We start from the raw sequence: 27499 nt of genomic DNA on the forward strand, positions 1-27499 counted from the left end.
AGCTACCTCCTCATTCGGTGCTGAGACATCCATTCCCCGGCTGCTGGCAGCTCATGACTTTCAGTTGTTTCTTTCTTTGGGAATTGTCTTCAGTTGAACAAAGCCACTTACTTGATTAATGTCATATCCCCTTTCCAGGGGCACATGCATCCAATAACTGGTCAGTGGAAGAATATAAAAATTCATCCACCTTGACATTAGGTAGGACAATTACAAAGGGCCATCCCAGCTCAGAGCTCCCCATAGAATCCACGAGGCTCAGTTAATCATAGTGAGACTTCTCCTGCCCAGTTCTTTCATTGCACAAAGATGCTGCACTGAGAATACTATCCCATAAATTGTCTACAACCAAATCTGCATTTTAGAGTCTGTTTCTTGGGGAAACTGAGTTAAAACACTCCTAATTTTGTGATGTGATATTTGAAACTATGGCTGAGTTGAGGGGATGAAAACCAGGGCATAAGGCTCAATTTCTTCCACTCTTTTCTGGGCCAGCCCTCCTGCAGACAGGTGCATGGTCCCCCGGCTTTCATAGGGCAAGCACACCTGAGGCATGCCTCACATTATGCTTTTCCAAGGCAAATCTGAGCAACCACCAATCTCTTTTTCACAGAAATGAGCTCTAAACTGTGTGACAAGGAAGATGTCTGTGGGAATCTTCTTTAAAGTCTAGTTTTCCCCAGGATTGGATTGCCCAAGAATCTAGAGTTAATTGAAGACACTAGGAAGTGCAATTGTGGCAGTAAACCTAATCTAGGATCTCCAACTAGGCCTGATCAATTCTTATGTTAATTAACATAATTAACATTTCATTATCTGCTTCATTCCTTTGTCTTTGGCTTCTCATTTGGATGGAAGCTGTGGAGCAGGAATGAATTGCAGTCATCATCCTAAACCCACACTGACAGAGAATAGCACTATGTATATACAATAGGCAAACAGTTGTTCCTCATTATTAACCACTAACCATCTAATTTAACAGAACTAATAGTGAGATTTGCCTACCCCAACAACTCCTTAGATTGGGGCAGGTCTAAATTCAAATCCAGCTTGGGCATTTGTGATTTAGGAAAGCAGTTTTCAAATAGGAAAACTGAGCCTATTTCCTTATTTGTCAATGAATCTAAGAAGATCCATCTCAGACTTACTTTAGGGATTAAAAGCAGTAATATACATACATAAAGTGCCTCCAGAAATACCTTATATAGTGGGTACTCAATAAATGTTATTAGCTTAGTAAAGATTAATAACTATTTTATAATATACCCAAGTGGGCCTTTTCTAGATTTTTCAGAGATTATAAAATCCTCTCTTCTCTCCTTCTAATAGGGAAGAAGATGACTTTTCATCCTAAAGATACTATTTCAAGCAAAATTTCCCAACAGTGAGTCAGTAAATCAGGTTCACACCAAAATTAACAAGGTAACAAGTGACAGAGAATTAGAAACAGAGAGCAACAAGCAATCACATCCGTTTCCCTCTTTATGTTATAGAATGCATGCAGGGATGCTCTCTGGATGTGCGTGTCTGTCCAAAGTTCATATGTTAAATCCTAACCCCAATGTGATGGTATCGGGATGCGGGGCTCTATGGAGTGACTAGGTCATGAGGGCAGAGCCTCAGGAAAGTGATTAGTGACCTTATAAAAGACAGCCCAGAGAATCCCCTTGTCCCTCCCACCATGTCAGGATGATGGAGAAGACAGCATCTAGGACCCAGGAAGTGGGTCCTCACCAGACACTGAACTCCTTGATCTTAGACTGCCCAGCTTCCAGAACTATGAGAAATAAATGTGTGTTATTTAAATCATTCACTGTACGATATTCTGTTATACCAGTTGAAATTGATTAAGAGAAGAGAGAACATTCCCTTTGCCTACTAAGAACATTTTTAACTCTGGTTACTCAGGGTCTCCAGAAGTGAGATAGCGAAGAGCCTTAAGACACTGTCCATGATGGCAGCTACCAAGCTTGGATTCTAATCAGATACTGCCCTAGGCATCAAACAACTCAAGAGTTGACTTCATTCTGCTAGTACGTGGCAAAGAAAGAAGTGAAGCCAGTGGTGAATAGTCCCATCACCTCCTCTTCTTGTTAAAATGGAGAACCAAGTCCCCAGGTAGTTTATTTAGAAAAGCACCTTGAACCCAGAGAATAGGAAGCTGAAATGTTGGGCAATGGCCAACATTGGAAGCTCAATGGAGAATGAGTTAACCAAGACAACAATGTTCCACTTACGTCAGGGTGAATGCAATTGATTCTGGGCATTTATTACTCTGGGGAGTTCTCGGCTGTGAATCAGCATTCAGACTAAAGATCCTGCACACTAAGAATAAAAACAAGTAAAACTAGAAAATCTAAGCAAAGAGTGACTTTCTTTAAACTACTGGAAAGAAAGTCCTAATATGTCACAAAGTTATATACCAGAAAAGCACCTGGGATTAGTGTAGAGGTGGGTGACTTTGGAATGTAGACTCTGGGGACATAATCACTGACTTGATTGTGTCTTTTTAGCCTCTGATGCCTGTGATTTTGTGAACTTAGAACTATTAAACCTAACAATGTGAGCAGTCCAAAAACCAAGCTCAAACATTTAACACAATGACTTTCAGAACCAGTGAACTGCAGAGAGGAGTTGACTGCTCTGTGAATATTTCCCTTGCCAACTTTTTCTAAACCTGTTGAAAATAAGCTTTATAACAGTCTTTTAAATATGATGGTATTTAAAAGAGAGAGAGAGGAAGGAGGAGGAGGCAGAAAAAGAGGAAGGGAGGGAGGGAACAAAGGGGAAGGGACAGGAAAAAAGGAAGAAAACAAACAAGGCAAAGGAAGGAAAGGAAAGGAAAGGGGAGGCAAAAGAAGGGAAATCCATGTCTTTCAAATGTTTCCTAATTCTTTTCAAAAGGCCACGATTATATTCCAGAAAGAAGTTTGTTTTAGACCTGACCAAAAAAAAAAAGAAAAATTACTGAAATGTAGTATTTCTGAATTCTATTAGGCATTATACATGATACAGAGCAAGAGACATGGGATATTTAAAGAATGTGCTCAATTCTTTGTAAACATAAGGTACCAGAGATTCCAGTTCAAAGGACTAGATTACTAGCTTAAGAATGGGAGAAAAGTTCTGAGACCTTTCTCAGGCTTGTCATACTAGTTTCTGCAGGAATGCAGGAATTCTTGCAAAAAGGTCAGTTCTATAAACATACTGGCAAAGCTTGACTTTATGTGTGTGAGAAAAAAACTATTTCAAAGTGTTAACAACATCCTCCATTTTAAAATATGTATTTCTTTACTTTTTCTTCTTATTGAAAGGAGGAAATCTGCCAGCTCACCTGTATCAAACCCCACACTTGGCACTAAGTCCACGGTTCCATGAAAGGCTCCGGCCCATGCTGAGGTAGCAGTGCTGACCGTAGTCGGATCTGTCTTTGTGATGTCACACTGAGGAGCAGGAATCCTGGCTGCACGCACTGATGGCATCAGCAGAGGCCCATAGGAGGGATCCAGGGCAGAGCCAGCAGAAGGGTGGTGGTGGTGGTGGTGGTGACGGCGGTGGTGCATGTGGGCATGGGGGTGGTGGTGACGCATGTACACATCATGCATGTGGCTGTAGGATGGGCTCACCTGAGATGCCAAGGGGTAGTGCCAGGACTCAGACACGGGAGGGGGAGGGGCTGGGCCAGTCTGATGCAGGCCAGGTCCTGGCCAGGGGCTGGGCTCTGCTGCCGTAAAGGTGCCCGGGGGTGCAGCGACCTGGAAGTCAGGATGAACTCCCCCCAGGCAAGGTGCAGAAGGGGGCTGGTAAGAGCTGGTCCAAAAGGAGGTCGGGAAACTACTCCGCTGGCTTGAGAGAGCTGAGCTGTCTGAGAAGACAGAAAAATTATTTACATAAGTTTCAGTTCTAGGATAGATTTGCCTCTACTTGTCCAATACTTTACAGGCAGGCTAATTAGTAGGCACTCTTTTCTCCCCACACAGAGCTGAAGTGATCCCAGGTCAGCCTCGGAACTCCCTAGACAAGGCGATGCACGTGGTTGAACGTGCAGAATGAGCCCCCTCCCCTTGATTGCTTAGCTTATGTACAGTATAGGCTGAGGTTTCAAAGTCTGGGGCTGAAAAACCTCGTTTCCTCCCAGGCATCTTTCATCAGGCCTGAGCAGAGGTCATAGGAACCTGCGTTCCAGGTATGCCACAGATGTGAAACAGGTAGGTTGAAAATGATGATGGCTAACCAACTTCTTTTAAGTAAAAATACAATTTTCATTCAAACTCAACATTTTAATGCTGAAAGTACAAATGGAAGTAAGATCACATTTAATTAGGCTCACCAACACTCATTTTTCATCAAGAAGAGTGTATTCCAAGCTTATATTTTCAGTAGAGGTCTGGAAGTCTCTGGACTGAGAATAATAATAGTTAACACTTAGTGGCAGTTACCAAATGCTCAGTACTAGGCCAGGGGGATGATCTTTTTGGATCTTCACTCCAGCTCTATGAGGTAGTTATTATCCCCATTTTAGAGGTGTGGGAATTGAGGCAAGGAAGAAGCCCACAACTTCACAGCTGGCAAGTAGGAGACTGGGCTTTGAAGACAGGTAGGTAGCCTGCCTCCATGGCTGTCACTCTTCATAGCTGTGCCACAAGAGGGCACAATTGTAACCATAACCTCAACATCTAGAATTTGGTGGATACTGTGGAAATCATGCGTGGAGGAAGTTCAAGTAGAGCCAATGTATTTGAGGTGTTTGGGGGAGGGGAACAATATCAAAGAATAGCAAAGATAAGAAAGAGGGAGAATCTTCCCCCACTTGCTTCAATTCATCTTCTCCGCTCAACCACCACAACATATTTAAAGATTACCTACTATGTACCAAACACAGGGAGGTCATCTGGCAAGGGACAAATAAGTAAATAGACATGTGCATTGTGGCATGGTAGGTGTTTTCATAAGGGGAAGTACAGAGAGAGGGCAGTGAAGCAGCCTTATTGAAAGCGGGGGTAAAGCTAGCCTTGTGAAGAGGTAGGGCAGAGTGCTTAAGGCAACTGAAAAAGTATGTGAAAAAGGCTTAAAATGACACACACACACACAGAGTAGCATTTGCAGGACAGAAAAAAAAATTTAGTGGGCAGAAGGTGGCCAAAATTAGACTGTAGTCTAAGAAGAACCCACAGGGGGTACAGTCGTGTCAGCCACGTAGTGAACGTAGGTGCTGTCCTGAAGAGGTCCAGTGAGCTTTGAAGAGTTTTACTCTACAGAGTGATACAGTCAGATCTGTGTTTGGAAAGATCAATGTCTCCAGCTATAGCTTATTGTCTAGGTGTGGTATAACTGGGTGAGTACTGGACTGGGAGTCTGAGAGCTCAGCCAGAGAGCTGGCACCTAGCAATCACCTTTCCCATTTTATTACCCCAAATGAATCTCTCTGTGGCTCAGTTTCTTGTGCTAAAGTATTTGAATTAAAATTCCAAATATCTTCTGGCTCCATACTTCTATCAATCTGTGAAGTGCCCTAGGAATTATTTCTATCTGTAGGTAAAGATAAGGTTGCTCAGCACATTAGTCATGCATATATATAGTAAAATAGTATTTTCATACTGGGCTCTACACAAAAGAACCTGCCAGATCTTTCCACTGAATGAAGCATATCCTAAGAAGCACTCTGAAATAAAAGTATTCAAAAGTCTGACATTATCCATGTTCTCACTTCATAAATCTCCATAATTTGACTCAAATACCACATATATAATTTGATCAACATAATTAGGATGTCATTGTAGTGTTCAAACATTCATATTCTCTCACTTCCTGAACAGCTATGGCACTGCCTCGCAAACCTATCCATTCCCCCCTGTCGGCTCTATATCAGAGTTACCATCATTCACCCCATTAGTTCTTTGGGGAGACAGATATTCCATGTCTCACATTAAAGTCTCTCCCTCACAGATCTCCATGGATCTCAAAACCCTGGAGGAAATCCAGGAAATGATGTTCTTCAACAAGCAAAGGATAGAAGTGCACACTTCTTCAAATTTTTTAATAGTCTTGGTGAATATTTAATTATATGACCTTGTTTGTCATAACTTCTATCAAAAAATAACACTTAAAGTCAAACTTACTGGCATTGGGGAAAATATTTTTTATTTAAGAATTGTCTCAACATGTAACAAATGGATGCTAGTGACAAGAAAGAAAATTGTAAGCTGTGAAAATTCAATTTGCCTTAAAAGGAGGCCAATTGTAGAATATTTCTGTTACATCCACAATGAAAGCTGTCAATGTTTCAAGTTCAAAGCCCATACAAGGAGTTTATAGAAGCTCCTTATATTCTATAGCACAGCTTTGCCACCACCTTCATCTGCTCTTAACTCTCATCTCCCGGTGGGGCCAGAATCCCATCATGAAAACTGCTGAACCCAACCCACAGATGTGTGTCAGAGATACAGTTTTCCTTATTAAAATTCCCCCATTAAAATGTCAAAAGTACAGAGTATACATCATTTCCCTGGATGCTTTTATTTCATTTCATTTATATTTTATTTCATAAATGTTTAAGCATTTTGGATAGGCATACACAAATGTCAATAGCCAATAAATTCCTTAGCAAAAATAGTATCCTATTTATGAAGCATTGTATTGTAATTGGTGAACATATTATCATTGAAAGTGGAAATCTGTTTTTTAAAATGCACTCCATAAAGGCTGAACAAAGCTTTAAAATGCCCCAGGGAAAAATAAAATTAGAAGAAACTTAACATTTTCCCAGTCAGCATGTCTCCTGAGATTAATATGAAGTTTGCAGAGATCTATGTAGCCCTTTTCAAAACAGTGTTGCATTTTACAACTAAATGAAACAATATTGAATAGAAACTATGTTTATGGACAAATCTACACTTCAAGACCACTATTTGGTATCTTGATTCTTAAAAAAATTGATACAAAGAAACAGATGACATGCCTTGTTTCATGCCTGGGAATCCTGTGCTTATCTCATATGTATGTAAATTTTTTTCATTACACGACTCTTTGCTTATGAGTATTTAATCACAGCCACATTTGTCAGATGAAAAAGCATATGAAGAACTGCATGTGCTACTTTCATGAAATATTACTTTTCAGGTCAGTGGAGGCAATTCAGAACTATCTGGTGTTAAGACTCCATGGTGACTTTGGGCTCAATAGTATTTGATATTTGAATGATGTTAACACTGTCTTAAACATGCAAAAAACTAAATATGCTTTGGTTCAGTTTGTATTTGGGACTAAAAAATATACACACACACCCTTATTTCTAAACAACAAGATGACAAAATTGATACATTGCCAGATACAACCCACCTAATGCATGTCCAGTAATCTCACTGTTGTTTTATATTAGAAATATACCTTTGAGATAAAGAGTTTAATATAGAACATCAAGTAGTTCTTTCAATTTCATAGTAGCTGAGATACTTTTTATATTACCTTTAAATGTCTCTGGAAAAAAAAAATCTAAGAGCAAATGATTTAGCAAGAGAAAATTCAACATTTAATTTAAAAAATAAATTTTATTAATTTTTATTACTTAACTTTGAGAAAAATGAATATTGAATGAATATAGTAGTACAAGGAAAATGGGGCAATAAAATGTGGAACTTATCTCTTAAGTTATCTTGAAAATCTCCAGAAAACATAGTCTTAGAATAAATATTTTTTAAAACACAAATGTTAAAAGATGACATTCACCTTTTTATTAAGCTCAGTGGAAGAAAAAATGCTACTTCATTTGTAATCTAAAGGGTCTTCACTGTAATTTAATTTCCATACTCTTGTTCTGCTTCCCATAAAAATAAATTGTTGGGTCAGAGGCGAAAGAATGTTTGTCCCACTGCTTTCTGTCACTCAGGAATTAGGCATTGCTATTATACCCAAAGATTGTCCTCTAGTTACTCTGTTCTAGAGCTGCTTAAAATGAGCCTTGTGACTCCAAAATGAGAGTTTCAAGGGGTGATATCAGATGCCCATACTCCTTGGAGGTGGGACTACAAGGTGTCAGTCTTCATGCTTTCCACGTGTTTGTTCTGAACCTCCCAGCAGTGGCTACCTCAGTGCCTCCTGCGGGTGCAGCTCAACTCTCCTGCCCATCTCAGCCAGCTCAAGGGACCTGCCCCTCCTTTCCTTTCTCCTCTTGGCTGTGTTAGGTCAGTGTTCATTTTGAGAGGCCTTTCCTATGAGCATGAGTTGCTCCAAGCACATACTGTGTAGATCACCCAAACGACAAATATTTATTTTGCAACTATAACAAGAAAAAACATCAGTAAAATTTACCATTCAGCATGATTTTTCAGACAGTGATATATTTTGCGGTGATTCAACTACTCCCCTTTCCTCTACACACACACTTTCTGTAGTAATATGTGGGCCCTGAGATCAGTGCATAGACATATTTGTAGCTGATGTTTCTATTTGGATGGGGGGAAAGGGGCTATCAGATTCATTAGGTTTCCTTAAATGAAGCCCTATTCAGTTTCTGTTAGAATATATAATGCGATAAGAGGAAATTGAAATGATGTTGTACCAAATAAAGTACAAATATTTCCTGCCAATTGTTTGCCTCACAGCTGCAAAATACCTAAAGAGGACATTCCTACCTCCATCAAGATTCATAAAGCATGGTCTTTATTCCATTTATCAGCTGACTCTACCTTATCTAAAGATTTACTGTAGAAACACATTCTGCAATTAAACATAATTCAGCTTTAAATTTCTCTGTAGCACTCTAGCATTTGTGTAGTAAGGTAAAAACTTTTTGCCATAAACTAGGCCCTTTAATTTAATACAGCTGGTCAGCAGCTCTTGCATAAAGTATTATTGCCATACCATCAATGCTGTCAATGGCCTTGAATACCTACTGGGTCCAGAACACTGTGTTTTTGCCAGAAATACAGACTTCCAGAAAACAATGTTTCTGGATAAAGATCCAAGGTTGGTTTTCTATGTGCCAAATGTGGAAATTTACTTAAGGAAGAAAATAACATCTGATCTTCATTTAACACCTTGCATCAAGCCCTGTGCCAAATTATTCATATATGTTATCTAAAAGTCTTTACAATTACCTGAAGAAATGAGTATCAATCAACACATATTATAGTTGATTTGAGCCCAGAGAGATTTTAAGTAATTAATCCAAGATCATGTTGTAACCAGATAGTAATAAGCCCAAATTGAACCCATAAAGGAACAGAATTCAAACCTGTGTTGTTTTGGCAATTAATACAAAATTCCCAATAACCCTCTTCACTGGACACAGGAATCTCTGTTATAACTCTCTTTAAGATATTATGTTCAAAATCTTTAGTTACATTTTGTGGCTCTCCTATGAGTCATAGCCAAGTTATGTATATTTATATAAAACTAATTCATAACTAGAAAAAACTATGGCAAAGTTTATTCACAAATGAAAAGTAAGAAAATACATTTGAAATTACAGAACATTAAAGAGAAAAGATCGCAACAATCAATACTACCCCTTCATTTTATAAATAAGAAAACTGTAACCAAAGATTTCATGTAACTTATTATTTATAAATTCTCCATTAAGAACTTTTCTGTTTTCTAATCTGGGGTACATGGGATGAACTTGGTTCTTGGAGAGAGAGAGATGGAAATTAAAGAGTATACTGTGCTTTTCTGGGTTACTTTGATAAACTAAACTGACATACGAAGCTCCAAAATTTCTTGTCCTTACCTATCACTCTTCATTTCACTCAACTCACAACAGCATTTTTGCTTCTCATTGAAAACTAAGCTCAGACCTTCTTCAGGGCCTTTGCAGTGGCTGTTCCTTCTGTCTGGAATAACTTCCCCCTAGATATTTGTGTGATGAGGAGCACTCTTATTTCCTTCATGTCTGTGCTCCATCGTAATGGGCTCAGACAGAGTGCTTATTATCATCCCAAGTAAAACAAACCTTGCATTTTATTACGTATCTATTACCTGTCTCTTGCAGGTAGAAGTAGCTCAAAAAGCTCCTTAAGTGCTACAGGCTTAGACTCTCCTGTTCACTGATACATTTCCACTACCTAGAACAGAAGTTGCCTAAGTCAATGACTGAAACAGGAGATAGAGTTGAAGGCCAAATTTAAGAAAATTGTAATAATAGTTACTAAAACATAACCAGTATCCACTCTTCCTGTACTGAAAATTGACACCTGTCTACAGGTTTTCTCTATTCAGTCATGCAGATTATGGAAAAAACAACAAACACTGACTTTTTGCACATACACAACACCTCACTTAAAACTCTTCTAGTTATGATACTATAGACAATCACTCCCATATCTAGTATAATTTTGGGTTCTTGTTCTTATATTTCAGATTAAATGATTACTAGGCTGCATACATTTTGCTAAAAAGAAAAAAAAGGCAGAAAAGTAGGCATTGCATTTACTACCCTTGTAGGATGGATTGTCCTGGTAGGATTTATTATTGGTGTATGCAACTATTTATTAAAGCCAGCTAATTCACTGAGGTTTCCCAATTTTCACTCTCCACAGGTTATTAAGAGTATTTACCACATGCAGTCATATTGGTTGATTCTGTAAGCATCTTAGGCTGTGTTCTCAATTCTGGTGGGAAGTCCGTAATGTTTACTAATCCAATAAGCAGTTATGCTTCCCAATTCAACTCTATCAATGTCTCAGTCACTTGACTTTATATTCCACCTCCCCTTCATAGTTACTGCTTATTTTAGTGCTCTCCATATTTACTAAAAAGAAGAAAGAAGGTAGGAAGGTAAGCAGCAGACAGGCATGCAGAAAAGAAAGGCATCGTATCTACAGATCAGGCCCAGCAATTTCAGAGGGCCAGGACCTCTCCCACAATGAAGCAGAACCACTCCTTTGAGGCTGAGAGGCAACGGACCATTCATCACCTCTCACCTGCCCCCTACCACAGGTGGTCAGCCTTTCTCAAAGCATCACCTGGGGCACTTGTTTCAGTGTGATTCCCAGAGACCCCCTCTAGAAACTGATTCAGTAGGTTTGAGTTAGGGGGTGTGCAATCTGTTTTTAACAGCACTAGATCAATGATTATCAAATTTGAGCCTGCATCTGAATTACTGGGAGGGCTGGTTAAAACACAGAGTACCCCTGAGTTTTTGCTTCAGTAGGTTTGGGGTGTGGCCCAAGAATTTGCAGTTCTAACAAGCTCCCATGTGATGCCCATGTTCCTGGTCCTGTAAACCACACTTTGAGAACCATTTTACTAGATGCTTCTTAGAACCAGGTGAGTTCAGAAGAAACATCCCTAACACATTTCTCTAACACTGTCATTGGAATGATGGTTTATTTTTCCTCTGAACTTGTAATTATCCCAATTAAGATGTGAGCCAGTAACTGGATTTAAAAACACTTTTGTGACCTCTACATAGGGGAAAATAAAGAAGAGGATGCCTTATCTCATACTTATTTCACCAAGCTAAACACAAGAATCTAAACCATGTAGATAATCAGTAATGCCTGGATTCTGCACTACAAAGGGTTAATACCACAACAGAACAGGACAGAGAAAGCTATCAAAAGAACACAGAAAGCTTTCAAAGTTTTTATTCTTGGGTCAGACTCAGATCTCCGCTATGTCACCACGTAGCACCTAGTGGAATGAGCAAGAGCTAATTTTTAAAAGCTGATTCAGGCACGCCTATTATTCAGAGAGCCAAATTGGGCCACTGGGGCTTCAGGAATGGTGCTTCACAGCTCCATCCCGCCACTATAAACTTGGACTGGTTGCATCACTACTTTCCATGAGGAATTTAAGGGGTGTGACTACATCCTTTCCAACCCTGCATTCCACATGTGACAAAACCGATCCAGCTGTTTGTCTGAAAGAAATTCCTTGCTGTCCTTAAAAATTAAAAAGCAAGTGGATATCCGTCCTCCAGAGGCAAGTCTCCAGCTGGAACCTGGTACAGGCAGTTGCGAAACAGAGACGGTGCCCTGGAGAGCATCTGCTTTTGAATTCTTACCTCGCCATAGGGGGGTTAGCCCCATCTTGCTTTTTGAAATGGCAGATTCTGGATGGAGGGTGCTGGCTTGGCCCAAAGCTCTTGAGAAGTGTTCATCCACTACTGACCCAATGTCTCCCTGGAAATAAGTGAAAAGGACACAGCGAGAGTTAAGGTACTCCATCTCGGCAGGCTGGTCTTTCTCCTCCTCCTCCTCCTCCTCCTCCTCCTCATCCTCCTCCTCCTCTTGTTTGCTGGGAAGGGTGACTTCCAGAGAGTCCTGCATCTTGCTGTATACCGCTAACTTCTTCTGGGATGGAATAAACAAAACACAGTATCAAAGACAGTTTGTAAAAAAAAGAATTAAACTAGTTAACTTTTCACTTAAAAAAAAGAGATCTAAATATTAACATATGCTTGCCAACGGATTCTTCTTCATCTGCTTTACTCCATCTTCCCCCTCCCCATACCAGCCTTCTCCTTCCCATCCAGAAAAAGTTTGTTTCTTTCCCATTTGGGTGGGTGGCGGGTAGTTTATTATGAGAGAGTATCTTTTCAGAATGTGAAAGATGAGTTTTTTTTTCTTAATCTAGACATACCAAAAAGAAAATTACTTTTTTTAAAAAAATGACAGATTCCTTCCAGTTTTTCTTCCCACTTCAATTTTAAAGATTTAATGTACAGCAACATTATAGTCTGAGATGGGCAGTGGGGAACAGGAGGCCTATCTGTGCAGGGGAGGGGTGGAGAAGAGAAGAGCTTCTCATAAATGAAATAAACTAAAATAAAAATAGGAACACAGCCATCTTACAAAAGGATTTGGCAGATGTGCCAAATTCATTTCTCAAAAATCAAACTAAAATGACAGAATAAGTCTGTGCGAAGATCCATTTTGCATAGAACATATTTTTCAGATGTTTCACTTGATACCATCATCATAGAGGGGGAAAAAAGATAATATTGCAACTTACTGAAGATAATACAAGATACTACCAATAGCCAGTGTGGCTTTCAAATAAAAGTGAAAGTTTTGATAATTTTTAAATATTTCAAAACATATAATCATAGCTATAATAGTTAATATTTATTACATTAGGCCCTCAAACTTTATATTTATTATCTCAATCTTTACAGTTCTATAACATGGTTATTATTACTATCTATATTTTAAAGATGAAGAAACTAAGGCACAGAGAAGTGAAGTAACTTCACAAAGGTCACAGAGGTCACAAAGCATGTGAGTCGGGAAGCCAGAATGCATACAGGTATACACACGCATGTGCATGTATGTGCTGGAGGGCAAGTGGAGGGTATCTGGTATAGAAAATAAATCACCAAGATGTTATGTTTTGCATTGCTTTTCTGGTTGGTAAGTTTGTAGTTATTTTCTCATTCCTGCTTTTCAATATTTCCAAATACTTTTCATTGAGCATATATTTATAATCAACAACCTCAGTGTCAATTAAATATAAGATAATAATGCTAAATTATAAAACTCATTATCCTAATGCTTAAATGAACTTTCTATCATCTGAATACCTGCAAAACCTGACCCTCTGTCTTACTATTTTTTGTATTTTAGAAAAAAAATGCATGCTGGAAAATGAATGTGAGTAGGAAAAAAATGCATCATTCTGGAATACTCAGTAAGCACACAGTTTAAAATATGTTATCAAAACATTATTTAGCCTTATCCCCCTAACAATGAATACATTGTTCTTGTGTGAGGTGGGTCCTGCGATGTTCAGGCACATTACAAGCTTTTGGTTATTATTTAGGGGCTGTTATCTTTAAATATATGTATTGCTTTTTATTTAAAATATGCGTCAATATAGTTATCACTGGCTGATAAATAGATAATTCATTCCATGTGAGTGAATATGCTTTGCTGATGAATAGATGATTGTAATGACTGTGTGGTTATATTTCTTACAATCTGTTTTACACAAATTTGAACATGTTTATATTTAACTGCAATAGTAAAAACACCGCAGTAACAGAAGTGTACAATGAAGAGATTGAACTAAATGACCTCTAAAGTTATTCCTAGCTCTAAATTCCATTTTAAAATTAAACAAATACTACAATTTATTAGTCAAGTCACAGCACACACGTGTATTTACCCAAAATTTTATCATTCTAAGCATATTCACACACTCTCTGCTGAATACTCTGGCATATTAGAAAGCAGCACCATTTTCATATGGGAAGGAAATTAAAACTGATCTATAGAGTGCCTTCACTGTCCATAGTGCTCATTATTATCTAGTAAAGTTTTTTTTTTTTCTGTTAATGTGCAGCCCATCATTGGTTTGTGAGAGTTGGATTTTGCATCTAATTGTTTCATTTGTTTAATTTTAATATTTATTCTTTAAATGAAAGGGCCCTGCCTGTGCTAATAATCCAAAGAAAGCCAATGTTTAATTTTTGCCGCAGTTAGCAATTAATTCTTAGATGAAATAAAATACCTTTTATATATATGTAAAATATTTGAAAGCTGCAAATCTTGATATAAATGTAGTGTAGTATATGACCCATAGCAATAATAAAATACCTTAATTTTTAAATGACGGCAGTTGAATTTAATCTGTCGAGTTTCAATCTATTTAATATGTTATCTTTTTTTGAACAATTTTGAATGGTTGTACGCAAATAAGTTAATCTACAAATTACATACCTTTCTATATGAAATGGGGAAAAAATGGAAAAATCTGCCCTTGTATTAAAATACTTTTCATTAGTCTATTTTCTAAAAATCATTCTTCTGTCGATGGATGCATTGATTTTCTATATCTGCACATTTCATGTCTATATAAACTCATACACATTTATATATATTAATGTATTATTCCTTTTGATATGAAACCACCTGTGATTCTAAAAAAATATCCATATTTGCCCCTCTACTTAAATAAAAATGTTTAGAATGATTATAAAATACAGTTTTTTGTTTTCTCCTAGATCTTTAAGATAAGTCTTCTACTAATTAAATAAATTTGCTTGGAGGCTATCAAACAAATGAAAAGGGAGCTATGATACACCTACCAATTTAAATATTTACAAATTACAGTGAACCAATTTAAATATTTAAATTTACAACATACAGGTACACCCACACACACATTTTTAGCCTCACTATCAGCACCACTCATTAAAATAAGAATTCTGAAGTATCCAAACAGCCTGATAGCTTCTTAAAATGCTAACACTGAATTTGCTTACATTTTTTATTTTTAATTGTATTGAGAAATAATATAAACAGGAAAGGACACTTGTCATAAATGTAGTGCTCATGAACTGTCATAAATGGAATACACCAATGAAAATGGCAACAGATAAAGAAGTAGATCGTCACCAGCAACCAGAAAGCACTGCTCCCTTCCAGTTACCATCTCCTCAGTGACCACCACTACCTGGACTTCTATCAGAGTAGATGAGCCATAACTGTCTTCCAAACTTCATATAAGTGGAATCATATAGCATGTACTCTTTTTTGTCTGCCTTCTTTCACTAGTGTTATGTTCATGTGATTTATCCCTATTGTTCCATGTAGTTTTAGACTATTCATTCTCATGGCTGTATAGTAATCCATTTATTTATTCTACTGTTGACAGGAATTAGGCTACTTTCCAGATTTGGGCTATTACAAATACTATTCAATGAATATTTAAATACACATCTTTCAGTGCACATGTTATGCATTTCTTTGGGGTATATACTGAAAGAAGGTTTGCTGAGTCATAGGGCATGCATACGGTTTAGCTGTGGTAGATAGTGCCAGTTTGCTCAAGTCATTTTAACCAATATACACATCCATTGCCAGTTTGTGAGAGTTCTTGTTACTCCATATCACTGTTAACACATGTTATTCTGTATCTTTTTTCAGTTTTATTCTCCTGGTTTTTAACAATTTTTGAGGTGAAATTAAGATAACATAAAACTAGCCTTTTAAGAGTGAACATTCAGTAGCACTTAATGCATTCACAGCATTGTGTGATTGCCATCTCTAAGTAGTCCAAAATATTTCATCACCTCAAAAGGAAATTCTGTACCTATTAAATTCTGTACTCTATATTTCCTGACTCCTCCTCATATGAGCATGGAAATCACTAATCTGTATTCTGTCTGTATGAATTTACCTGTTCTGGTTATTCATACAAATGGAATCATAAATATGTGACCTTTTTGCTGCTAGCTTCTTTCATTTAGCATATTTTCAAGGTTCATTCACACTGTATCAGTATTTCATTCTTTCTATAGCTAAAGGTTATTCCTTTGTATGTATATGCCACAATGTGTTTATCTATGTATCCTTTGATGGACATTTGGACCATTTCCACCTTTTGGCTATTGTGAACAGTGCTTCTATAAATATGTGTGTAAATGCATTTGGTTGAGTACCTCTTTTCATTTCTTTTGGATAGTCATATATAATACCTAGGAGCAGAATTGCTGGATCATATGGTAACTCCATGTTTAACTTATTAGGGAACTGCCAAACTGTTTCCACAGCAGCTGAACCATTTTAGATTCCCACCAGCAATGTACTAAGGGTCCAATTTCTCTAAATCTTTGGCAGAAAAATAACACTTGTCATTTTATGGATTTTTAAAAGGATTATTAATATAGCCATAGTCATCCTAATGGGTATGAAGTGATATCTCATTGTGGTTTCAATTACATTTCCCTAATGACTAATGATGTTGAATAAGTTGCATCCATTTAAAAAATATTAAGCATAAGCATGAAGAAAACAGGAACACAGAATTTGACAATTGATACATATGCTGATAATTCACACCATCTTAATATTCTTCTCCACACCTCAAGTACTTTCTCATATCTGTGCTTCCGTGACTATAAATCAATTATTTGCCTTTTTTTAAACTAAGTAAATTATTCATGTGTGCTTTTGCCATTTTCTGTATTCACTTGTTGTTTGCTCCCTGGAATGAAACTTCCCTAATATTACAATGTTGCTTGAGAATAATATATAACATTCGGCATGTTCAGAATAAATCTCAAATTATCAGAACCTAGATTTCCTGAATCAAGGTCAAGGCAATCTAGTTCATAGTTCTCTCAAAATGCACAACCATTTCCTAAAAACACCCAAATATCTTAGAAATTTTCATGCTTTGCTTAGGAGATCCTGAAAAACTGTAAACAAAAATAAGAAGTCATCCACACAGATTCAAAAAGACATATGCACCCCTATGTTCATTGCAGCACTATTTACAATAGCCAAGATGTGGAAGCAACCTGTGTCCATCATATATGAATGGATAAAGCAGATGAGGTATATATACACAATGGAATATTATTCAGCTATAAGAAGAAAACAAATCCTACCATTTGCAACAACATGCATGGAGCTAGAGGGTATTATGCTCAGTGAAATAAGCCCGGCAGAGAAAGACAACTACCAAATGATTTCACTCATCTGTGGAGTATAACAATAAAGTGAAAACTGAAGGAACAAAACAGCAGCAGACTCACAGAACCCAAGAATGGACTAAGAGTTACCAAAGGGAAAGGGACTGGGGAGAGTGGGTGGGAAGGGAGTGATAAGGAGATTAAGGGGGTTTTATGATTAACACACAAAATATAGAGGGGAGCACAGGGAAGGGACTATAGCACAGAAAAGACAAGTAGTGACTCTATAGCATCTTACTGTGCTGATGGACAGTGACTGTAATGGAATAAGTGGTGGGGACTTGATAATAGGGGGAATGTAGTAACTACAATGTTGCTCATGTGAAACCTGAGCATAAGATTGTATATCAATGATACCTTAATATAAATAAATAAATAAATAAATAAAAAGAGAGAAAGAAAAAAAGAATTTATCCAAAGGGACTTCAAAAACCATAAGTTGGTTTACTTAATACACATTAACTGGCTCATCCCATCCCAGAGTAGTGACAATGACCCTTGAGTTAGATGCAACAACGATGAGTTAACAGTCACACAGTGAAAACTCACACACAAGAGGTTAAGGCAGCAGTAAGAAGGAGCTGGCCCAGACAGTGCGAACTGTCCCCATCCACCTCACAGCTTACCATCAGGCACAACAGAAACAAACTCTCACAGGAATGTGCAGGGGAAAGGATTTGTCTGACAAGAGAAAGACTTCCATGTCAGGAGCCAAATACCACTAACTCCCCAAGGCTTAAGCCTACAAAATGCCAAATGATTACTGTGCATATGTGGAAACTTTTTTCCTAAGGAAACAAAAGTATTTTAATGAATCATTGGCTATTTGGAAAGAGCTTTTTCTTTAGTTTTCTTTTCTCTTTTTAAAATTTCTATTGGCTGTCTTCTGTAAATGCAGTGATTCTTTATACTCAAAAGTCTGACTGCCTGTAAGAAAGGACCATTAGTTCATGGTAAATGTTTCAAAATTGTGAAGTCCATGAAAGCAGTGCACTGCTCTTTGATCATATTCTTTGGAATTTTCTTGGATAACAGATTTTTTACAAACAATATCTCAGAGAGACTTGAAATTTTGATCGTTAGTTGTTTGAAGGAGGAGGAACGAACTGATGAAGGGTGGGTCAGAATAAGGAAGCTCTGCTACCTACCTCTTATACATTTTATTTCATTTATTTCTCTTTCACATATACAAATATTTTGTCTGAATAATTATTCCCAACTTACATATACAAAAACTAATCTACTTGGCTAGGATCACCTAACTAGTAAACAGCAGAGAGAGGATTAGAACATATTTCTGACTGCAAAGCATGTACCAAGAAAACAGACTAAAGGAAATAAGTTTCTATATATTTAATTGAATAAATAAACAGAAGCCCACAATCAGCATGGTATCACACGCTAACTAAGGAGAATTCTGAAGTTATTTATAGCATTAAAAAAAAAGAGATGTAAACATATATCAGAGTTATGGCTATTAAGTAATGCAGCGCTCTTCAAAATATATGTAGATCTTGAAGACACTAGATCTCTCTATCTAAAAAATGTGATGTCTGTTTGGCAAGTCAGATACAGAACATGATTGCCTAATATTTTTCCAGAAATCCTATCTTGGAAATATGAGCAGAGTCAATTTGTGATATATAATCACACTTCAAAATTCTGTTGTTTTTGTCTTTGTTTTGTTTTGTTTTTTGCTTTCCTTAACAGTAGAGAGAAGCAAATTTTTAAAAAATTACTTAACATGACCAATGATATCTTTTTAGTACACTTGTCTCTCAATGATTCTGATCACTATCAAAAAATCAAACCTATCCCCTCCAACTATGAAAAATTTTCCAGTTTTGAGGCTATTAAAAAAATGTGCCACAGGCTTAGAGAGAATTTCAAAATTTGCATTCCCAAAATATTTGAAGCAATGATCACATCGTGAGGGTATGTGTTCTCCCTCAAACCAGCTATTTTGAAAGAAACAAGTTTCTGATGCATAAGTTTCCAGTATATTTGTACAATACTATTACTAGACATGGGTATAATTTAATTTTTAAAAATGTATCTGTTATTCATCAAATTGTCAATGAATTCCTATTATGTGTCAGTAATTGTACAAAGACTTAGAGCTAAAAAGATGAAAGTCCTATCCTGTCCCTAAAGTCAAACTGCTCATAGTTAGTTGGGAGAACACTGGAAGGGCAATGGTAAAGAGAAATTAATGGTTTATCCATATGATTTATTGTCTTATTTCTCTAAGTAAATAATATTCGAAAACTTCAAAATAAGAAAATAAGAAGGTAACATTAGGTAAACTACTAATTGCTTGCTTGTTTCTAAAGCAGTCCAGATAAGAAGGGAACACAGTAGAAAGACACCTGGGAAAGGAAAGATCTGACCACAACTAGACTATGAGTCTGGGTGAGTCACCAAAGCCACTGGCCCTCAGCTTCCTTTTCTGAAAATGAGGAATTTTGACTTGAATATCTCAGAAGTCTGGTGCAATTCTGTAGCCTAATAAGTAACAAGCTGGAGCTCTAAACAAATTCACACTTAATTTTGTTTCTTACGTTGGCTACCTCTTCTGATTGTGCAGGACACTAGGAGCCAAAAATCCTACAGACCATCAAAGACTAATTCATTTTCAGACATGGGTCATCTAGCCCAATTCCTAAGAATTAGTCTTGATTCTTCCTTTAACTGTCTTCATATTAACAAGAAAGGTGCATCATTCGAATGCTACTCCATCCCCCAAGGACGAGTGATTTGGCACAATAAAACAATATAGTTTTAAGAGGAAAGGACACCTGTTTACTTTAGGTCATTCTTCCTTACTTATTTTACTCTCTTTTTCTACTAAAGTATGAGGCAAGTGGAAAATAATTCAGTTACCCCAATTCAAACCATACTTGTAAATTATTGGTGTAAGTTGTGTATCTACTGAAATATCTGTGAATATGGCATTTATGACTTGTTTCTCACAGCAGATGTTTGGGTCTAATGGTTCAAGGCACTCTTGGGGGCTTCCTAACTGAATAGTTAAACTAGAAAACCAGCTGTTTAAAGAAGTGCTTTTTGAAAGATTCGAGGTAGAGGTTTGCCCAGAATGATTTCCTTCACTGTCCCTGCCAGAGCCTGAAATTCAAGTATTAAAGAAAATGTTCTTCAAGAGATAATACCTTATATTATTATATATTACTGTGTGGTTAATTTTGAGATTTTTTTTAAAGCTAGCTGGAAACAGGGCCTTTGGGAATGCAATCCAAGTTAAGTGCCCAGGTTTTAGAATGACAGTCAAAAAGTTTGACACACAAGTTTGCTTCAGGATCTGCCCTAAGCTTCCTGAACAGAACATTTCTAGTCTTACTGAAAATTCCCTTTGCACAGAGGTATACAGGACATAATTATACATGCTGCTCAATGGGATCAGCTCTACATCTTGTCTGAAATAGCCCAGAGTCACCGACCAGGATGGCAAGGTTTTGCCCTCTGAACACCCTCCCTTCCTTTGGTATGGGTCACGTCACCAACTTTGGGAGATGTGAGACTTTACTAAGGGCTAGTTGAAGTAGGACTTCTTTGCATTTATCCAAAATACAGTTCACTTAAATTTCCCAAGTGTCACACTGTCCTGGCATTTGGTTTTCTGGTGAACATATCCCACTTTGCTTGATTTGATGCATTTCCAGCCTGCCCTTACTATCATTATTGTAATCTCCATTCTGGTTAACTGCCAGAAACAACAGTTCAATTTAGTTATTTTAAAGTTAAATTTTTTTCTCTAGCTTTGAATTTTCTGACTGGAAAGTTATTGGGAGCATAAAACTGTGAGACATTAAGCTTCTAAGTGTCTGCAGTCAAGTTAATTTGTATAGTGTGGAATTATAGGGATTGTTCTTTCTCAAAGTAGTCTTGTATGAACTCTTATAAATCTACTTAAGTCCCTGCTTACAGTTGCAAGAAAATTAGATCCTCTGCCTTAAGGAAGTCAACTGTGTATTGAAATTATTTGGGATATAATTGTATTCTTTCCTGATAATGGACCTAAACTTATGTTGGAATAGCAATGATATATGAGGCACTTAAAGCTGACTGTTAATATGACTTCCTGAATATTATTTTAAAATAAGTAAATGTTCATTTGGTGGATATTTTGCCTCATCAACAAAGGATGCAGAATGGATAGCAAAAGTCATTAGCACAACAAAAATGCTAGCAAAAGGACTTTGGAATGCCTAAACTAAAAAAGTACATTACCAAGGACTTGGAAAGAATTTCAAGCTCCAAGGCCAAAGAATCTGCTGCATATTAATCTTCTTTATCAAAAAGTCGATTTGGAGCACTAAAGACAAAAATAAGCTAAGCTTATTGTGCAATGGAAAAATGCTTCAGAGATTGAATGGTATGGTGGAAAGATGCTACATTGGGAGGCAGGGATGTGGTCATCCTAATTTTGTCACCAGTTAGCTTTGAAATCTTCAGCCAGGCATTGCAGCCCTATGTACATCCATTTCCCCATTTGCAAAAGTGTTGATGTATGTTCTTCCAGAATTTTATTCCTGACAAACAGAATCTCAGAGAGGTATTAGAACCTAACCAAGGTGGCAGAGACCAAAGAAAGAGCTAAAAAAAAAAAACTCCTCACAAACTCATAACTGGAGTTCTGACTCCCAAGGGCACTAAGTTCTTTCAAATGAAAGCATGCATGCAGATTCTCCCAGCTGTCACCTTGAAGAGAACAGACTAAATATGCTAAACTTCCATGAAGCCCAAAGTGTGCTTATTAAAAACCTCTATGCACCATTAGAAAGCTGGTGATTGTTCTTTTCTGCTTTTACCACTTCATTTATAAACTACACAATTCAGAAATCTTTACTTTAAATATCTTTCTAATGTTAACATTATGAATATAGTGGGGGAGGCAGGGGGGATTTTGACAACAGACTGCCTGCAGTTAAAATGAGAAGGCCACTGGGTATGAAGAGAATCAATGATATCATATTATTTCCCTCAATTTCCTGATACATATTTTGATTTTTTTTTTGGTTCCTACTGTTAGAATATAAGTGTATTCCTTTCTGCACATGTTCTGTGGTATCATCATGCCTTCAGAGCATGTGCTGAGACACTGAGTCAGGAGTGCTCCAGAGGAAGTATTAGGGACTTGATGGTGTTAAGGCTGGACCGAGGCGGCAAGCATGGGGACAGGGGGCTTAGCATCCCTCAGCAAATCCTGGTCCTATAAAGCACACCATAAGGTTTATTCCAGCCCTGCAATTTCTAGAAATTCATATCAGGAATTATAAAATTTACTTTTCAGACATATTGACAGATTACTTGAATTCATTTAGCCTACTGTAAGCCTATGTATGTAACACATCACAGTGCAGCCTGATATGTATGCAGTTAACTACGTTTTTAAGACACTAACCTACCCACCTACAATGTATAATACATTCAATAAAACACTAAACTCAAAATTTCAAGTGTATATTTGTGCTTCTAAGGGAAAAGATGAGAGTACATATACCTGGAGTATGAAATTCTGTTATTTCAAAAAGAATTTTCACCCAAATGATCATATTTAAGAGGAAAACCATACCTATGTTTAAAAGTCATCATTACCAACCATTTTGGTACACTAATTAACGACTTCAGAACTATACGGATTTGAGAAGAAAAATAAATAAGTGCAAAGGCACAATACTATAATTGAATTCAGAATATCAAACCTGACTGATCTCTTTTCTAGTACTTTATAAATGACCATAAAACTTTCTTTATAACTCTATCACTTTTTCTGCTTCTTTTCCTTTTTTCTCCTCAACAAATCAGTTTTTCAAATGCAGTAGGAGTTGTAGCCCTTATTTTTATCTCTCAGGCAAGATGCTATTGGGGGTCACTTCCCATGTACGGAGGAAAAAATCTTCATGGATAATAATGATAAAACCTTATGGAATGCAAAAACAACCAAAATATGTATTCTCGGATGACTGCATTAGGGCCAAGTCAATATTAATCCCACTTCACCCACGCACCACATAGTCTGAAAATGCTGTCAGCCTGATAAGAATTTCCTGATTTACCCCCCTTTTTCCAATAGAAAATATAGGTCATCAAAATAAACTCCTGACAGTAAGAGAACAGTAATCACACTATCAAATGTCTTTTTTATTTCACTAGCCAGTTGCAGTCAGCTTACTTGGCAAAAAAAGTAATCTTGACTTTGAGTAAAAGTAACATGACAATTGCCAAGCACACCTTTCAGCTAGGTTCCTAAAGCCAACTCAGCCTGACGTCTACTTGAATAATACATCAGAAGCCCCAAATACAGTAGAAGTTCACCATTATTTACTAAAATATGCAACTCTTCAATGTGGACAATCCAGGTGAAAAAGAAAGCTCATTCTTCAGTTGTGAAAAAGAATGGAATTTGGAAACTGAGTTGCACAGCTATTGCAAAAGTCAGATGAAGTACTAGAATTATTTCATATTGAAAACTAAATTTTAGGATCTGTAATTTGTCATTTTTCTGATACTGAATTTTGTTTTCTAGTTCAAAAAGCCAATTCTAACCCCCAACACAGTTTCATATCTTAATGGAATTATTTTCACAACTCTAGAAAATAAAACCTGATTCACAGCTTCTACTAGTCCAAGTTATTTTTTAAGGGGAAAAATACCTTTCTGTATATTTAGTAAGTTTGAGTCTGTTGCTGGCCCACATTCCAACTGCTAATTGAAGGCCTCTACAGTCTCTGAGATGGAGGAAAGGCGAGGAGGAAAAAGGGTGGTTCACCTGGGACACAGTGTTCACAAAACACATAAAACTGATATCCAGCATCTCTTTGCTCACTTCTATGACATACCTAAACAGCTATCTCCATTACCTACATCTTTTATATTTAAAGCCAGAAAAAAATACCAAGCAGCATAAACAAAATGTTTTAATCCATCACCCTTGACCACAAACTGAAAAATGCTTCTGATTCCTCTCCCTAAAAGTAATCTTGCTTTGAATGTTGAAGCTGCTGAATATTAAAAAAAAAAAAAAAATTATAGCAGGAAAGTGGGGCTCCTTCCTCTTTTGCTCTAGTTGGTCCTGGCTCAGCTTATACTGTTTAACAGATGAATCTGGGGCATATACCCTTCCAAAATCAGATGAATTTAATAGCCCCTAAATTCTAAACAGAAGTTATGATTTCTTTCTGAAAAGAAGCACTATAAATCTAGCAATGAGACAGAGGTTAAGGAAATATAGAAATTAAAAGGCCACATTAATTAAAGAACCAAACCCTTAAGAACACAATAAAACATATGGTTCCTAAGAAACTATAAAAATCAATCAAATTCTGTGGATGGTAATTTCTGAACGTTATCTAGTTCCCAGATACGTCTCCACCTCAGAGTGTATAAATTGTACTTTTTAAGTCTCACCACATCAACTCACCTAGTTTCCAGGGTCTGAGGACCCTATTTTGTTACAACCCGGTACACATACTTTTTTTTTTTAATGTAGCCCTAGCTAAGCTTTGACACACACTCTGTTGGTGCCCAGAGAGGGCTGTCCAGGGGTTGCTCTTGCCAAGTTCCCCGGAGCCCTACTCTTGCTTCTAAAGGAACCATATCATCTCCCTGTTTCCTGAGCCCTTTTATCCACAGCATTCTTGATTACTCTGGGCACGGTGGAGACCTGGCATCCCGTGGTCCAAGGTCACTTTTCAGTGGGGGACACACTGCCAACAGACTCGACTATAACACTCCTGTGCTTCGATGGGATTAAAAATGAATGTGGAACTCTGAGATCAATCTCTGTCTTCAGAGTCACAGTTCTTGAGAAGGCAGACTCTACAGAGAAGTTCTAGTAACACTTGGTAGACGTTACACTCGACCCGTGTTCCACCATAAAAGTCCCAGAGAGGTAATTCCATGAGCTCACTGTCCAGGTAGCCTCCAGTATGTAAGTGACCACATTTCATTCTCTTAATCAAGAAAACCTTTTAAGGTAAAACACTATACCTTTCACAGAAAACAAAGTATTTGGTTTAAAAGAAGTTACTCACATACTCCTAGGACAGATGCCCTTGAAGAGTTTCTGAGAACTGAACCCTAAGAGCTAAGGTGGCAATGAGGAGCAGCCTCTGAGCTTCAGTGACAAGTCCATGGAGTCCCCGGCCAGGTAATGTTTCACGTCCAGTCCCCACCCGTCCCCCGCTGCTCTGCCTTCCCGAAGCCTCTGCTCCGCTCTTCCGAGGCTTTCGGCTCAGGGCCGCTCCCGCAGGTCCCAGAGCATCCTCCTCAGCCCGCGACCCTGCGGGACGTCGCCGGCCCCAGACCGATACTCGGGGCCCGGCCCCGCCCCCGCCCCCAGCAGGCTGCCCGGCTGGTGACTCACCTGTTGGCCAGGTTGGGGCACCGGGTGGTAGCAGGCTGTAGGGCAGGCTGCAGCTGCCACGGGATTGGGCAGATACTGGGGCGCTCCATACGGCTGGGGGTGATACATCACCTCCGCACAACTCATGGCAGCCGGGGCAGCGGCGGCCCCAGAGCTGCCGCCGCCGCTCCGCGCGCTCGGGCGACGGGCGCCGCCGCCGCCGCTTCTGTCGCTGCTCCAGCTGCTACTGCGGCGAAGGCGGGTCCTCCGCGGCCGCCCGCTCGGCGCGGGGCGCGGGCTCGGGAGGGGCTGGCAATCAGTGAGGGCCCGGGCACGGGCACCTTCATCTTCAGCCCTCCGGCGTCCCCTTCCCGCGCCTACACGGCGGCTCGGGGAGGCAGCGGCCCGCGCCGCGGCCGCATGACAGCGCCCGGCTCCGCTGAGGGCAGCGGCGCCCCGCTCAGGGCCAGCCGCAGCCGCAGCCTCCGCCCGGGTCGGCAGCCCTGGGGAGCCGCGGCTCCGGTTTGCATATACACGATGCACGCCGGGGCTCGTCCTATCACGAGCGCTCGCGCCTGGGCGAGGACCGGGGCGGGGGCAGGGTGGGAGGCGCTGGGCAGGAGGGGGAGCCCTTCGCCTCCCCGGGCTCTGCGCGGTGCCCTGCAAAGTTCCTCCAACTCGGACCGCAGTGGGCGGGGTCGCCCAGCAGGGAGACCCCGGGGAGGGCCGACAGCGGATTGGAGCGAAGTTAGAAGCCCTCTCCGCCTCCCAGCAGTAGTGGGAGGGGAATGGTATGCGAGAGACTCCGCGCCCTCAAAGAACCGCGGGATCCCACTCTGTCTCTGTCACCTTCCCAACCCCAAGGAGCTTTTACAGGTAACACCAACACAGAGGCCAGGACTAAACGAAGGCCAAATGCACAAATAAGTACAACAGATCAGGCGTAAGATAAACTGGCTCCTACATTAAATATGACCATAAGTGAAAGTTAACTTTATTGCAAGTGCGCACATGCCAAGAATGCAAGTTTTCTGCAAGCAATCTCCGCTTCAAGTTTACACCTTCATGGTATGACATTACTGTGGAACACAACCTTTTTTGGCTTTTCTAGCCTGGTTTCCGTACAGCAATAGAAAATAGCAATTGATTAAATCCATTCAGCTACTATGTAAAGGCTTATCTATGTGCCATGTGGCTTATAACCCTCTCCAAAATGGAAACAAAAAAATTTTTTGTAGGAATATAATTGTCTTTCAATATTATCCGGTAAAGTAGAAAAGAATTGCTTTGCTTATTTTATAATTAAGCAAATTCTCTGACCTTTAACAAGTACATCTCTCTCCTTAGATATAGGTATCCTCTTTTATGACACAGAACATTTCTTTTGTTTGCCCAGAGACTACCTTTGTCAGTGGAAATGTCAATTTGGATGTCAAATATACTGGTGCTGTAATGGGCTGAACGGTGCCTCCCCAAAATTCATATGTTGAAGCCTGACTCCCAGTGGGACTGTATTTGGAGACAGGACCTATCAGGAAGAGGTAATTAAGATTCAGTGAGGTGTTAAAAGTGGGGCCTTAATCTAGAACTGGAGTCCTTATAAGAAGAGATGCCAGAGATCTCTGCAATGCACGGAGAAAAGGCCTTGGGACACCCAGTGAGAAGGGGAAGTTGTAAGCCAGGAAAAGAAGGTCTCACCAGAAACTAAACTTGAA

At 38.7% G+C, this 27499-nt stretch overlaps 1 protein-coding gene across 5 annotated transcripts in view; it reads right to left on the reverse strand.

Annotated features, from left to right (window-relative positions):
• VGLL3 (vestigial like family member 3) overlaps positions 1-26435 on the reverse strand; it is a 48042-nt gene extending 21607 nt beyond the window's left edge. The window contains exons 1-3 of one of the 5 annotated variants that reach the window (XM_036898832.2): positions 25806-26435; positions 12005-12290; positions 3335-3865 (exon numbers count right to left, since the gene is read on the reverse strand). In XM_036898832.2, coding sequence (XP_036754727.2) covers positions 3335-3865; positions 12005-12290; positions 25806-25931 — 943 coding nt within the window. In that variant the 5' untranslated portion in view covers positions 25932-26435. The other 4 variants (XM_036898826.2, XM_036898860.2, XM_036898851.2 and 1 more) reach the window with 4 other exon arrangements.
• Positions 26436-27499: the final 1064 nt, after the last annotated feature.

The sequence above is a fragment of the Manis pentadactyla genome, chromosome 1 (assembly GCF_030020395.1).
Source record: "Manis pentadactyla isolate mManPen7 chromosome 1, mManPen7.hap1, whole genome shotgun sequence".
In the NCBI taxonomy this organism is placed as follows: Eukaryota; Metazoa; Chordata; class Mammalia; order Pholidota; family Manidae; genus Manis; species Manis pentadactyla.